We start from the raw sequence: 16,814 nt of genomic DNA, 5'->3' as shown, positions 1-16,814 counted from the left end.
ACGACTGATACAGGAAGAGGCGGTACGTGGTGACACCCGTGGCCGAAGCGACCAATGATGTTACGCCATCGGTCGGCCTTGGCTACCTTCCTCACTCAGTCAGTGAGCCGTTCCCCTGTGATAACAGAAGCACCGATTCCTCTGGAAATATCTGTCGGCTTTCCTGCTGGGAAACCACCTAAACTGACAGAGAGGAGAATTAAATGGAACTGACTGACCCACGGGACTGAAAACGGTAACTCACATTCATTGTCATTAACAGCAGGGCAGGAATCATACCATGGCCAAACAGACCATAATGGTGCCATAATGCCCCTTCTAAAATTAACCCCCCACACGGCCAGTTTGGTGTGTCCTGTTTTGAACTGGCTGTTGTGCCCTTAAAAGAAAGTTGCAGATTACCTCATTTAAAACTACATGCGACACAGCAAATAAACAGACTCAATGTTTCCCAGCGTCTCCGTCATCACACTGGTTATCAACAGCTAACCTGCTAGCTAACATTAGCTAACGCTATGTGACAAGCACAGGTAGCTTAACACTGTAACAGCAGTGTTTCCCCTAGGTTGAGTGGTTTGTCCCGGTGGGGGGTTGGGTTGTTAATTGGGTTTTTTTTTTTTTTTGGCAGTTAGCGGCTCGCTTCAAGCATGCACTTCTAAGATTTATATTTTAAAGCTTATTATTATGGTTTTATATTTCTCTGCAATGTTAACAATTTTACTTTCTTTCTCAGCCCTTAAACTCAAACCATTTTCAGATGTCCCCAAAAATATATATTTAAAGAGGACCTATTATGCTCATTTCAGCTGTAATTTTTTTTTTTTGGACTCCACTAGAGCAGCTTGGGATGATTCACAGTTCAAAAAACTCCTTATTTTTCTCATACTGGCCCTTTATGCAGCTCCTCAATATACACAGTTTCTCTTACAGTCCGTTTTAGCTCCTGTCTCTTTAAGATCCGCCTCCCGATGAGCCCACTCTGTTCTGATTGGTCAGCTTTACGTATCAGAGTTGTGTAACTTCACCGTCATTGCAAACCAAACATTTCCTGCTTTACCGCTTCAAATTAAAAGCTTCTCGATGACTAACTAATGGGCGCCTTTTATTGTGAAGAATTTACAGGAAGTAAAAATGTGTTCCTCACTGACTTAGCATGGCTTCGTTAACGGCACTAAAAACCGGTCGAAACAACAACATATGGAGCTGTTTGGAGCTATTTGTTTAGCAGATCAGTTAGAAATAACGCAGGAAGGAAGAGTTCAAGCAGAACCAGCCACAGTGATGATGTTTTATGAAGAGCTGCAGACAACCAGCACACCTCCAACAGGTAAACTACTTATTTTACTTTGCTGTGCTGTGTAATGGTGTCATGGCTCGGTATAACTACTAATGTAGCTGAGCAGCGAACTTACGCACTGCGCACATAGCAGATGTCCATATAAAGAAATCCGTCACGAACTGATGTCAGCTCGGGCCCAAAGTAGAAAAAAACCGTTGGGAACCGAGCGTTCAGAGCAGTCTGACGCTGCTGCTATTACTGCTACATACGTTTACCTCGTTATTTGACAAGTCGGACACTTTTAACATGAACATCCAACATTGTGACGTTATATATGTGTCTGAAAATAAGGAAAAGCATAATAGGTCCCCTTTAAATAATGAAATTAATACATAAATGTGCAACTATTAGCTGACTGTGCAGTAAGCATTGTAACATTTGAAAAGGTTAATTCATGGATGTCAGGGGTTACTGTATCAAAATAAACAATCATTGGCGGCTCTTTGTCTGACAACAGGCGATGTATAAGTTACGCTTCATGACTGATTTGTTGTTATGCAGGAAAAGTCATGACAGATACAGACACAGATAATAAATAGGAACTTATTAGCGCTTGTTCCCCTTTTCCTCATTCGTTCCCTCTTTTATTTATACAGATGACACACCGAACCGCCGCAGCTGACAGAAAACTGTTTATACAACATCGATAAAGCTTTACGTAGCTCGTGTGTGTCTCTCTTCCTCATTTGTCATCAATCTCCTCTCCTTCGCCTGTTATCGCTCTGCTGCTCCGTAGAGGGGAGGAAAGACCAGTAATAACATCTCGTATTATTACCAGATATAATGTCTCTGTGCTCTTTGTGCAGCTTCATATCATTCGTCACATCCAGCCTGAAAGGACGTCCGCGCGATCTGATTGGACGGAGCAGAAGAAGATCACACGCATATCTCGTAAAGTTTTGTCCCTGCGACCTCTACGCGGAAAGATTTATGTTTTATTTTTTATGGTACATATATGGTGGGTGGCGTATATGTATGTGTGTTTATGCATATGTACTGTAATATATAGACTTTCTTGTACTGAGCAGGTTTATGAGATCATTGCAAAGATCCATTACTGTTTGTTCTGCTTTTTGTTTCACATTTTATCACACTGACACTTTATGAATGTGAAATATGTTTTGTTTTTTTTTAAATCTGAGTAGCTTCTTCTGGTTTCTTAGTGTGCAGGCTTTTGTTTTGAAGTCACTTTTACACCTATAAGAAGAAAAGAATGTCCCAGTTTTTTTTAATATTTGCTATTGTGGAAGATTTTTCTCTTTATTTTCACTTGAACTCTACATGTTTTACTCCTTTGTGCTGCCACTTTTTGTTTAATCTCTTTTAATTTGACCACCTACTGAGAAGACTTATTTGTAACGATACTCATATTTACACAGCAGAAGAAGAAGATATGCAGCTTTGATTTAATGCGTATTTGGCATTTTCTGACTTTGCCGCACATATTTGGCGAGCCATTTAATCCAAATATAGAAGGTCCTGGTTCAAAACTATGCGGAGAATTCGACTTGAGATGAAATTGACGTGATGAGATCCTCTAAAAAGAAGACGTATCACTCTGTCGGGAGTTTTTTAGGAACTACAGAAACAGTCGGCCAACCTGCACTGAAGCTATGTCGAGTAAAACAGAGTAAAAGTCGATTATAATTCCTCTCCTTCGTCCCTCTGTTTCTCTCCTCTTTTCCCACTAAAATTCAACCGGAATGACTCATCCATTCTCGTTAAGAGACTCATTAGAGGAAGCTGACCCCGCCCTGCCCTGCTGGGTCCTGCGGCTGTGTGTCTGTGTCTGTGTGGACTTGTGTGTGTTGTAAAGGAGGTGGGGGGGGAGGGAGGGGGGGGTAATTAAGGTAATTAGCTCAGGATATCAACATCGTCAAGCATCTCCAGGCGAGCGACTGAGTTTATCAAAGGTTGAGATAAATAATGAAACACATAAAAGCCTTTTTTCTCACAGAACGCCGGCTGCTTACAGAGCACATTCAGGTCACGATACCACACAAATAACCACACACTCCTCCTCCTGTTTGTGTGTTTTCAGGCCATTTTGCTCAATTGGAATTGTTTATAGAGAGATAAAGCTGGACACTTATAACTTAACACTTTTAATTATAATTGATTTAACCTCCTTTTCATATTGTTATAATTTTATGTTGATTATATTTGATTTTATTTCACTTTCAGCAGTTTGTAGCTGAAAGTTTATACATGTTTTTCTTATGTGATTTTGCATTTTTTGCTATTTTTTTGTATTTTTCTAACACAACAATGTGCTGATTTTATGTATTGATGCACCGGGGCCTTTGGGTGACACACACATACACACACACTTAAACACACACACATTGAAAGGGACAGCTAGCAGCTAACACATAAACCACTAAGCTGCCGGGGGGCTTTTCCCGCTGTTACACCGCTCAGCTCATCAATCACGCTTTCCTCCATTTTCATCACTAACAATCAATCAGATCAACTACCTAACCTCCCTTGACACCCACACACACACACACACACACACACACACACACAGTGTTTGTGTTTGTGTGTGTGTTGTGGAGTGTGCAAAAGAAAAAAGGCAGTAATCGGGTTAAACCTCTCAGCACTCATCTTCAGTGGCATCTGTTTAATCCAATCGCCTTCCAGTAAACGCCTCACACGCTGGGTTGCCCCGGTTACCCAGTCCCAGCCCCGTGGTACACAGTACAGATCTCTACAACAGCTCTGCTCTGCTCTGCTCTGCACAGACAAAAACACCGCAGAGGCCGACGGCACTCGATGAGTTAACGGCGCCGCTGGCAGGAGGAAATGTTGTCTCCTATTCCATCCTTTTCTGAGAAGCGAGCTGAACGGCAAAGAAAACAAGAAACGTCTCAGAGGGCAGAGCTGTTAAAATGTGCAGCCCTGATATCAAAGAGCAAATAAATCCAGAGGATATAAAAAAATAAACTTGCTCGCTATTGTTCTGATGCTATTTCACTCATGTTCAGCTTAGAACTGAACAACGAACCAGTGTAAGACTCAAAATCACCTGACATTTGCTAATATACATCTTAAATGATCTTTAAGCTGTATTACAGTTACATTATTACATTGTCTGATCAAATATGAGTGTTTTACCTCAATTATAGTAAATATTCAGTGTTTGTTCATCATATTAACATTACAAATTACTTTGAAAGTGTTTGCTAAAGCTCTAATAGTAATGTTTACAATACAAAACAACAACAACCAGTGGTTAAAGCACCAGTAATGATCCTAATATGGCCATCTCCATCCACACAACAAGTGTACACGTGTATATTTACAGCTACATATGTACAACATAGATATCTACTAGAAGTATTTAGCTTAAAAAGCTAATAAAACAAATAGCCTAGGCTAAAAATATGTAATATATTGTTTAATAAAAGCTTGTTCTTAATCTCTAAAGAAGAAGAATAAAATAGGTCATCAGGATAAATATTCAACTTAAAATAAATCAATAAAAATAAAGTATGCTAATTGACTTAATGTATTTCTTTTATTTTGTTAAAAAATAATAAAGCTGATGTCACTAATCTGACTCATAACTGCTGCATATTTAACAGGTTTTACAGTAAATACAGTGATTTTTATTTCTTCTGTTTTGATGTTTAAAAATTAATGTAGTTGACGATGTAAATGTCTCCTAATTATTATTAAAAATACACAGTAAAAAATTAAAATGAACTAATCTTAAGTCACCTTTGACCCTTCATTAAGGCACCCGCGTTAGGAAACACTGCTCTAATTTAAATAAGACTTATATTATAACTAATTTAGCAAAATTCAGTTGTCTAAATTAATTTTCCAAGCAAATTGAAATTAAAAACATTGTTTTTACATGTGTGATTTAATGCATTACATGATTTTGCTTACATTTACCATATCATGATATATATTAATATCAGAAAAACATTTATTGATTTCATCCTGACTAATGTTCAGCAGAACACAGGACACACAACGCCCCCTCTGTGGTGAAAATGATCAGCTCTTCTGGTGCAGCGTGTGTGTGTGTGTGTGTGTGTGTGTGTGTGTGTGTGTGAGACGCTACACACATGCATGACCATATGAGACATTAAGAGAACATACTGCAGTCCTCGGCCTCGCTGGATGACTCACACATGTGAGGCCGAGCCGTCGCTGACAAACAGCGGCGAGCAGATAGCGGCACGTACGCACGCAGATATATATATATATACTGTAGATGGAGCTGATGGAGTGCACATCCCGCTACATTTGCCCTCCCATCATGCTTTGCGGTGTGATTGATGAGTGACGAGGTGACGGGGATTGCAGCGCTTGCTCCTCTGCGCCATATGTTTCTGCCATCGAGGAGGAGGAGGAGGAGGAGGAGGAGGAGGAGGAGGAGGAGGGAGAAGCAGGTTGAAGGTGTAAAAGAAGAGAAGATCAAGAGTGAACTCAACATCTTAAGTGTAAGACGTGAGGTTTCTGTCTTATGAATGTGATGAATCAAATATATTTTCTTACCACAAGCTTTTAACAAAACGTATTTTAATGTTTATGTTCAGTCTACTGGGAAATCCTCTTCATCCACAGCTGATTTATCCACAAAATATTCCACAAAAAAAGCCACAGAGTGAGCCCTCTGTCTTCTAAACGCTAATAACCATCTACATTTGAATCCATGCAAACACATGCAACCAATCCAGCATTCAAACAATCACTAAACAGCAACCGAGACGTACATTACACTTCCTTTAATAGTATCTAGATGTTTAAAACCAACCTTTAACTGTAAATAACTGACCTGGAAAACCCCAAACTGTCTCTACAAATACTTCAAATCACATAACTTGTACATTAACCAACATTATTATAATGTAAATGCGGCAGATTTAACCAAAAAGACTCAAACACAAACAGTCATGATGTCATCATAACGGTTGGAAACTTTTTTTTTACCCCACATTTGATGCACAAAAGTGAATTTTCTGGCTTCAGTAAGCGACAAAAACTTTCTTTCAGAAACCTCGAACACAACGTCCGTGTCGTCATGGTGCTTCATACTGTATGAAAAACGAAATCTCACTTCAACGACACACTGTTTCCTGCAGCGTGCGTCACAACACGGCGGAAGAACAAGGCCCTGCTCTTATAAATCTATAAGTAAAGAACATGTGGGACTCACTCATGGTGGGGGGCCACAGGTGGGGGGCAGGTTGAGGCCCAGCTCGGGCGGGGCTTTGGACAGGTGAGGTTCTTCTCCGCTGGGTCTTTCGTAGAGGCACTCATGTCCTGGGAAGGAAAGCAAAAAAAAAAAAAACAGAAAGTGTGAGATCGTTTTCTTCATACCTCAAAGTCACTGAAGGAAAACTTCATCATGATGTTTCCTAACTGAGAAAAATGACCTTTGACAAAAGAACCGCTGGAGCTGAAAATTGGATAAATTGCAGTTGTTATTCAGGCTGTGAGCCAATTAAAGACGTGTGTTTGCAAAACAATAATTCAATAATCTAATAATCCTTCAAATCATTTAAAATTGCTCAAGTCTGAGGATCGTCTGAGTTTTTGTGTGTTTGTTGGTCGGACAAAACAAGATTTTTTAAACACTTTTATTTATATTACAGACAAAAAACAACACAGCTTTAATCCAGGGCTGCAACTTTATCAATTAAACCAATTAAAACGTCGATCACAAGTTCCTAGATGACTTGTTTACTTTGCAAAATCCGACCGACAGTCCAAAACCCAAAGACAATCAACTTATTATTAGTCAGTCAAAGCAAAACAAAAGACTTTCCATCTCTACAAAACATCATCATCATCATCATCATTAAACACACAAAAGGTTTCCTTCCTGAAACACAGGTCATGTTTTTATAATCATTCATGCGGACACATTCGTCACAAATTAAAGACTTTTTCACCAAATAATGTAAAAAAAAGAGTGCTGAGAAGCTGGGAAGCTGGAGTTTTTGCGATTATTTGCTTATCAGATCGATTAATTGTTGCAGCTCGATATAAATAAAACAGGCCCTGTTTGTTCCAGAGTGCACGGATGCATTTGAACGCATCACACATGCACACACAGTTGATTAAGAAGCTGTAATCTGATGATTGTACGCCGTAATAATCGGTAATCTGATCGTTCTGCAGACGCCTGCGCGAGGAGACGGGCGGGCGGGCTGGTCAGGAAGGGAAATGATGCTTGTGTGATGTAGAAATTAAGCCCCCCCCCACCCTCCTCCCTCCACCATCCCCTCCCACTATGTTGCCATGAGCACAACGACTGCAGATGCTGAAGGATCCAATATCCTCCAGGGCGCTGCGAACAAAACCAGCACAGGTCAGCAGAACGCTTCAGCAGCGGAGGGAGTGACAAACAAGCAGGCGAGCAGCAGAGCGAGCACACAGAGAGTCGTTCATACTGAAGACGGACAGAGAGCTGATGAGGCCTTACGGGCTCTGATGTCTCCGTCATTATCACGGACGCTGAATTTACACGTTTTAGCTGAGTTAAGAGCAGCGGTGGCGTTTCGATCGTGGAGGTTTTTAATGCAGACAAACAGCTGAAGCATCAACACAGAGCAGCAGAACTGAGATACTGCACTAAAGATGCAAGAAGATATGATCAATTTATCTCTTAATTATCTTTTTGTTTGATGATTTCATCGTTTAAGCTGTAAATTAACAGAAAATAATGAAAGCTGTCCATCACCAGTTTCCTGGAGGTCGATCGCTGTCAATCAAATCTGTTTTTCAGTGTTAAACTTTTTTTTAACTTGCTTGTTTAGTCATGAATACTTTCCTTTAATATAGAAAGACTTTTAATTTGAAACCAAGTGTTCAGAGGCTTCAAAAGTAAGAAAACAACGATAAGCAGCACCAAGAACGACAGAACGTTTGCAGGTTTGAAGGACTTCATTACCCAGAAATCAAACACACTCGATGTTGAGAGTAACTGAAGCTCAAGGACGACTTTTCAGGAAAAATAAGTTGTGAATTTATGGAAAGATTCTTCTTTTTACTTCCTCTTTAGCCGCCTCAACAAGTATATTTGTTAAAAATCTAAGCTAACCAGTCTGATTCTCCTGCCGCCTGCGGACATGTGTTGCACAGTAAGCGGCAGGAAGTGACATCTCTGAGGGTTTCAGGCGGACGGTCTAAACTTCGAGGCTGTGACCTGAGATTAAATCCACCATATGTCCACCTCTGCCCCCGAGCCGGGACGCCGGCCAGTTATCAAGAGGGAAACTAACAGGCCTGTACGCCGTGCAGCCCATCAACTGTCAGCGAGGAGCAGGGGGCGGTGTAGAGACTCTGGACTGGATCGAGAGGTCACGAGGTCACGAGGTCGGGTTTGAATCGGGGGGGGATGATGTGTGTTTTCCACTAACAGAGAGAGGTCATATGTTCTCTGTTACTGTTACTGTTTGGTTATATTTACTTTTACATAATGATTATGGTCATTATTAAACCTAAAGCTGAAACAATTAGTCATTTAATCGATTAGTCGTTTGACAGAAGATTCATCTGCAATTATTTTGATATTTATCGATAACATTCTCTGGTTCACGCATCTCCAACAGGAGGATTCACTGCTTTTCTCTGTCTGACATCATTATAAATTAAATATCTTTGGGTTTCGGACTGTTTGTTGGACAAAACGAGCGATGTGAAGGCGTCACTCTGAGACGATGTGATGGTTTGGATGGAAGAACTGTGATGTTTTAAACCTGAAACAATAAGTCAATTCATTGATTAGTTAGTTGAATAATCATTTAAATTATGTCTGTACATGATTGTAAACTGAATATCTTCAAGTTTAGACTGTTGGCTGAAGAAAAAGGTATTTAAAGATGATATTTTGTCTGTTTTATAGACTAAACAATGAATGATAAAACAGATTGTAAGACAATTATTAGCTGCAGCCCTAAAAAGGTTTATTACGAATCTTATGATTCTCAGTTTCAGTAAGCTTGTAAGATATTGAAAAACATAGTGAAACCGATGGTGGCATCGCTGCAAAATCTATTAATAAAAGCTTTCAGCTTTCATAAACCCCGTCAGAGTGAAACCGCCGCCAGACAGCAGCTGTGAGGGATGTGTAACTGCTATTATGGTTGTGTGGAAGAGTAACCGTGTAACCTCAGACTGGTTAGACCTCTCTGAAGAACATCAACCGTCCGCTGACACAAACACAAACACAAACACCGCCTACGCTCAAGACCGAGTATCACCACAGAGAAACAGGCAGCTGGTGGCACAATTAATCCAAATTGATCTGTATCGGCCCTCATAAACCTATATTGGCCAAACACTTGTGTGTGTGTGTGTTGGACATTCTACATCTGATACAGGGTCAGGAGCCAATGCAGACCTCACACACACACATGGCAGAGGGGCGGCTCAGCATCTGGTGTGTTGTGTGTGTGTGTGTGTGTGTGTGTGTGTGTGTTGCTGCTCAGAAGCCGGGCATTAAAAGAGACAGCGGTGCAGCGAGCCAACGGGGATCAGCGGCCAATAAAGACAGGCAGCAGTAACTCGGTGCCAAGAGGCCTGGACAGCAGTGAGGGAATGCAGAAACCTTGTGTGTGTGTGTGTGTGTGTGTGTGTGTGTGTGTGTGTGTAGACTACATCTGGTATGTGGGTGGGCTGCCTGCCTTGTGAAGTCAGTCAAATTCTGCTGCAATGTATCAAATTCCTTATCAGATACCAGTCGATCTGCACGTTCTGGGAGCATAAAAGTCTCACAAAGCAAAAAAAAAAAATGTCAGAGTTTTAAAGGAATAGAGCTGCTGGACAGAGACGCGCTAGCTGTTTCCCTCTGTTTCCAGTCTTTATGCTAAGCTAAGCTAATCAGCTAGTGGTTGTAGCTTTGTGTTTATGGAAAAGGCATGAAAGTTGTTTTTATTTTCTCATCTGTAATAAAGTAAATAAGTGTATTTCACAATGCAAACTATTCCTTTAATGCTGGAAATGGATTTAAGATCAATTTTATAACCAAAACAACAATTAAAGCTTTCAAAATAAGAGTATTTTTTGCAAGAGCTGCAACAATTAGTGGATTAATCATTTAGTTGATTGACAGAAAATGAATTTACAACTATTTTGATAATTGAACAGTCATTGAAATCCTTTTTCAAGCAATAAATGACAACAATTTTGCAGTTTCAGCTTCTTAAATGTGCAGATTTGCAGCTTTTCTTTGTTTTCTACTCATACTCACTAATAAATTGAATATCTTTGAGTTTTAGACTGTTGGTCAGATAAAAAAAGCTTTCTTCTCTATCTTTCATTATTTTCTGATGTTTTCTAGACCAAACAATTAAGCAAATAATCAAGAAAGTAAACTACAGTTTAAATTATTATGAAAGCAATCAGTAGTAGCTCTTATTTTATCTATTTTTCAAATATATATAGTTTGGAAAACATGGTGTTGATTCTCCTCTGCCTTCTTATGAGCATCACTTCTTTAAAAAGTTGTAAAACAAGGAAAGCGAGCCAAGAAAATGAAATAAAATCCAGCTACTGACGTTCCTGCGAGGTACCGTAGCGTGATCACACACACACACACACACACAGAGGAAATACATTTAGGGTCACGTATACGACTTTAAACACAACAAACAGAGTCGTACTGAAGCCCCGAAACAAACAAGAGACGCAGTAAATCCTCTGTTGCTACGTTACAGACGGGACAAAAAAACCTGCCGGCCATCCGACACCACGCAGCCTGGCAAATAAACACACACACACACACACACACACACACACACACACACACACACACACACACACACACACACACACACACACTGGTCCATTCAGTTGAGGCTGTGCAGACGCTGTAACAGAGATAGAAAGCGAATAGAAGAAGGAGATGAACTAGTTAGTGGTTGTTGACCCTGACGACGGCGGGGCTTTTCCATTTCCTTTCTGTCACTGAGCCACAGATTCAACAACAGCCTCCGACTCAACACTGACATGACTTTTTTTTTTTTTGGATCGTTCATACATTTTATGTTCCTTATCCAATATAAAACCAAGTTTAGATTAATGTATGATCATATATTTACTATAAAGGCAGATAGGATAGTCATTTTATCAATCATTTATCAATGAAAACTGCCAAACATTTGCTTGTAAAGTGTGAGGATTTGCTGCTTTTCTCTGTTATATCACTGGAAATCAGACAAAATATGCAATTTAAAGCAACATATATGATAAAAACAACTATTATTTGCAGCTCTAGTTGCCACCATGTTTCATTAATGTGAGTTAAAGCGTCTTGCGGCGGTTTAAATGTTGCATTATGAGGTTTTGACTGAGAAAAATTAAACGCTGGCAGAAACACCGTTGCTGTACTTAGCTATTATTAGCAAGGTGCTAACGTGCTTCTATTCAATAGCTCTCTAAAATGCCACACAGCGCAGCGATTATGTCTAAAAGTCAGCGGGGAGGCTGTGTGTAAAAAGGTCAAGTGTTGACAATACTGTACTGGCAAGCAGGGCGGCATGACGACTCATCTGACCTTTCACCTCTAAATGCTGTGAACTATCTACCACACTGAGGCGACGGTGATGCTCTGTTAAAGGAATATTCCAACATTCTGGGGACATTTCTTTGTTGACCGACTGACTTATTAGATTAAAAGATTCATATCAATTTCAGCTTTTGTGTTCAATCCGTGACATGTTTTAACCTGATCTGCATCTCAAACATCAGTCTAACATCTTGAATTTGGTGAATACTTTGCAAATTTCCTTCACCACTGATCAAAAATGACACCAGCAGACCAGCTCTGGTCACAAACCTGCAGTGCAAGGCCTAAAACATAAATATTAGCCGATTACTGTCTGCAGAATCAGGTCCTTTTGACTGGTTTTCCATCATTTTTTTTTTTTTTAAATTGTATGCAAAAGATACTGAAACTGATCCTAAAACAATAAACATTTGCTTACATAACGTCTTCTTTGATGACGGCTGAAGCAAAATCTCACTTGGTGATGGTGCAAATAAAGTCCAACATAATGTCAAGACAAAGTAACAGTTAAAATGGCAATTTGTCAGGCTGTATGTGCACTATATGTACAGGACTGTTGAGGAAATAGTCTTAACTTTGCAGAAATGAAACCTCTCTTGGTTTTAACGTATATAATCCAATTGTTGAATGAACATATATGTAAGAAACTGGAGGATTGGTGACGGAGTTGAAGCAGAAGTGCACCTACAGCACCAGTCAAACCTTCCCATTGTCTTGAACCAGAAACGTTTGACTGGTGCTGTATATGTACATGTTGTATACGTGTGTTGAAGTACAGATATGCATGTGAGTAGATATAAACACTAGTATATGTGTGACTGTATAAGTGGATTATGTATATTCCTTCTGGAGGTGAAGATGGATGTCTAGAAGTCAAGGCCCACAGTTACTGCTCAGTTTTTAATTTGCATTTTTCTGTGCAATTTGTGAATCATTTGTCACTTATTGTTATATTATTATTTAACAGGTAACACTAGTAGTAGCAGCAGCAGTAGTAGTTGTAGTAGTAGTGATGTTTTTTTGTCTTTTCCAGGAATGTTGTTCCTACTTGAAGAGTTTTATCAGTATTTTGCATCAAAGCTGGGAAAGGGCTGATCCCAGAAAGGCAACTCAGCAGCACAGCAGTGACACAATGGCTCTTAAAAGCTGATAAAGCAAATAGTCTGACCCTGACACATCCTGACATGCTGCTCATTTCATTACAGCCTGACACCGACAACAAGAGATGAAGAACACCAGCATGAACTCAGAGTTTAAGACGTCTATTTATAACAGGAATGATATGAGAATAGAGGAGGGCCTGCGGAGGAGAAACATGTTTTTCTCATATTGTGGCTCAGTTTTTGGTTGTTTGCTTAATACTGGAGGTCAAAGTTTAACCTCGTCTTTATTTAACGCTGCAGTCCTGCAGCTCGACTGCATTTTAAAAGGTTTTGAGTCTTTAAAACTAGCGTTCAGTCACTGGTGGTGCACACTACTACAGATACCTTGTGTTTTCAAACTGTAAAGCCTCTGCCTGCGTTAAGCCGCTTTATCCTGAAGTGGGATAGGAAGGATTGAAAGACACACCATTGTCAAGCCAACAACAATGAAATAAACAGCTTCCTGTTAAAGTTTCCAAAATAAAACCATCTTTTACTTCGCAAGACTTCAAACTGTACTATTACTTAATGTGTACTAGTACGTTTTATGCAAAACAGTCAACTGATTAAATTGTACTTCAGGAGTTTTAAGATATACACTGTTTTCAAGCCTCTTGTCAGGGACAGGAAGTTCCATTATTTATGCCATATTTGTTATTAGTAGTTGTGTTTTCTTATATATCGATAGCAAGTATTACTTTGTTGTGTTAAGTATAATTAATCACTATATTTGCAGATAAAATAACTGGGTTGTTGCATGATTTTTGTTAGTAATACACGTTTATCCCCAAGTGTGACACGTTTCACGCATTTAATTTTGAAAGTGCATTCGCCAGACATCCGGTTAAAAGTCTGATTCTGTGTAATTTGACGCACCTTGCTCCAAAGGTAACCCTATCCCTGTCCTCGTGAAGCAGGAAAACACACACAGCGGTTAACTTTATGAAACACGTGCACTACAAAAAAAAAAAGAAAAAGACCCCGCATCCACGCGCCCACGTTTATATCCGCATATGTTCTCATTTAACAATGTAAACAACTGAGCTCCTCGATTCATTTCAACGCTACAAACAGCAGCAGCAGCAGCGCCGAGCTCATCACGGTGAGTGACAGGCCGTCACAGCCAATCAGAAGCCTCGCAGCTCGCGGCTACAGCCAATGGGAGGCTCTGATTGGTGCTCCGGCCGCATTGATTCCGTTGCGGGAGGTTGTCTGGGGGAGTTTCGGCGCGTCAAGCAGCCGGTGTGCGACCGGAAATAAAGCGATTTGATACTGAGAATAAAAACTGACTACAAATTGAAAATCACACATTCACACAATAAAGAAGTAAAGAAAAATAAAGGGTTAAATATCTGAAAGAGGGCTGAAGTGTCATTTGTTTTCTACTTTGTGCTCCTTTTTTCACTTTTAATATTTGCTATAATATGTCTACTTGTAACCACCAACAATAGAAATAAGGAACAGAAAACGTATACGCCATTAAAGCCGAAATAGTCATTTATTCTGTCACCGTGTTACTTAAAGAGGTTGGATACTGAACATAGTGTACTCTGTATGTCTGCAGACTTTCACATTGGTTTGCTTTTATATATAAATCTCTCTTTGAGCTGGTTCCTCCTTATCTGTGTACATACATGTGTAAAAACCAAAATCGACATGGCCTGCGCTCCCATGATATTCTACAGATGTTGGTCCACATAGTTAGAACAGAATTAGGCTAAAAAGCTTTTAATTTGCTGCTGCTTCTTCCTGAAATAATGTACAGAAGGACCTGAAGTTGTCAGAGCTGGTCAACTTTTAATGAATGAGAAAATAGTACTCAATAATAGTAATTTTCACTGAAATCGTGTTAGAAGATTGTACCTGTTTATTCTTCATAACTGGACATTGTGTTCGCTCGTTTGCAGTCTGTGACAGTTATATTTGTCTGTTTATATAGTTTGTGTTTATTGTTGCTCTCTTGGAAAAGAGATTTTAATCTCAATGAGACTTTTATCTGATTAAATAAAGGATGAGCTATTACATTTCAAAAGTAACCTTCTTAACACTGTAAATCACACAGAACCCCTAACAGGTCCATGCCAGAGTCTCTCTCTTTCAGGAAACACATTCACACAGTTACACATTCATACCTGGAAGCTGCCCAGTATAACCACAGCCTGATCTACTGGCCACCGAGCAGCTCCACTGGAGCGGTTGGAGTTAAGGGCCTTTGCTCAAGAGCACCTCAGTGGCTGCTTCTTCAGTTTCCCCACCTAGATTTATCCTGCCGATCACAAGCTCGCTTCTCTTACCTTTAGATCACCGTTGTGTCAGGTAAGAGGTCACATCAATGACCCCTTAGTGACATAAATTAGACCCCCAATCTGATACGATTGTTGCTTTTTGATGTTTTATTACCAATGGCGTATGCAACCCATGACCATGTCGCTCATACATTCTGTCATTGTGTTACTTATGGATGAAATTATACTGAAAATAAATGATTCCCCTTTTTGCTGGGGGCCCCTGCGGGTACCCGGACCCCACTTTGAGAAGCACTGCTTAATTACGCCTGTAAATCAGACTTTTATTTTGTAGAGTGATACCGGAAGCCTCCGTGCTCTAATCTGCTAGCTAAACGTCGGTGGGTTTGGCTAGGTAGGCCTCGGTGAATACAAATAAGCACAAAGTTTACAATAATGAAACACTATTCACCTTGTTTCGTAAACGTGAAACAACCGAAATAATTTCACACACACGTGCAATAAAGTCCCCAAAAAGCCGCGACGCCATGTTTGCACTTCACTTTGTCGGGGAAAGCTGCCGTTAACGGACTACCGTCATAACGCCACCGTTTCCCACTGACAGATCGTTTCAAGTTCCCCACCGGCTCCGACGTTAGCTCACAACGCCGGAGCTGACACAAACTCACGGAGGCTCTCACCTTGCTCTCAACTCGACGGGTCCTGCGTTATCATCACACCGCCGCGGGAGTTATTTCCCCGGACAAACTGGAGCAGAAAATGTCCATGGTCCCGTACCAGGAAGTCCAGAGCACTTCTCAAACTCCGTGCGGAAAGCCGTGCAGGATCCCAGCCAGGTAGCAATGCGCCGCCCGCAGGGCTGATCTGATCTCACCGGCTGGATGCTGCTGCTACTGCTGCTGCTGCTGCGACGTCCCCCCACATACACACACACACACACACACACACACACACATAGAGAGAAATGACCCCCAGTTACCCGGGTCAGCTTCATGATTTACTGCTCTGTGACAGTCTGAGCATGAGAGAGAAAAAAACACTTTATGCTGCATGAAAAACATAAATGATTTCCCCTTATTAAACAACATATGTAAACAAATACGCCTACGTTTTTTTTAGGAGAAGCTATTTGTGTGACCCTCAGGGCTCCTTTAGGAGGGGTTCAATGGGGTCCCCAGCAAAAAGGAGAATAATTTATTTTCACTGTTATTCTATTTATAAGTAGCATAATGACATAATGTATGACTGTTTTGATTTCATGGGTCTCATACACTTTCTGTAATAAAACATCTAAAAGCAAAAAACTTATCAAATGGGGGTCCATGGTCTAATTTGTGACATTTGAGGGGTCCTCGACGTGAAAAAGATTGAAAACCTCTGTTAGGTGTTTGGTGTGATGTTACTGTTGAATTTTAATAGCTTACAGATTACTAGTTACCCTGTTAAAAATGTAATTAGTAATGTAACATATATATCCTTTATTGAATCAGGTAAAAGTCCCATTGAGATTAAAATCTCTTTTCTAAGAGAACAACAATAAACACAAACATTACAAA

The 16,814-nt window shown here is 40.2% G+C and overlaps 1 protein-coding gene across 2 annotated transcripts in view; it reads right to left on the bottom strand.

The window, feature by feature from the left end:
* usp6nl (USP6 N-terminal like) overlaps nucleotides 1-16,347 on the bottom strand; it is a 96,454-nt gene extending 80,107 nt beyond the window's left edge. The window contains exons 1-2 of one of the 2 annotated variants that reach the window (XM_067582102.1): nucleotides 15,939-16,347; nucleotides 6,513-6,619 (exon numbers count right to left, since the gene is read on the bottom strand). In XM_067582102.1, coding sequence (XP_067438203.1) covers nucleotides 6,513-6,516 — 4 coding nt within the window. In that variant the 5' untranslated portion in view covers nucleotides 6,517-6,619; nucleotides 15,939-16,347. Of the gene's footprint in view, nucleotides 1-6,512; nucleotides 6,620-13,888; nucleotides 14,083-15,938 lie in introns of those variants that run through there. The other variant, XM_067582103.1, reaches the window with a different exon arrangement.
* Nucleotides 16,348-16,814: the final 467 nt, after the last annotated feature.

The sequence above is a fragment of the Thunnus thynnus genome, chromosome 23 (genome assembly GCF_963924715.1).
Source record: "Thunnus thynnus chromosome 23, fThuThy2.1, whole genome shotgun sequence".
Lineage (NCBI taxonomy): Eukaryota > Metazoa > Chordata > Actinopteri > Scombriformes > Scombridae > Thunnus > Thunnus thynnus.
The sequence above is the reverse complement of the archived record's forward strand: the minus strand, read 5'-3'. Positions and strand labels throughout refer to the sequence as shown.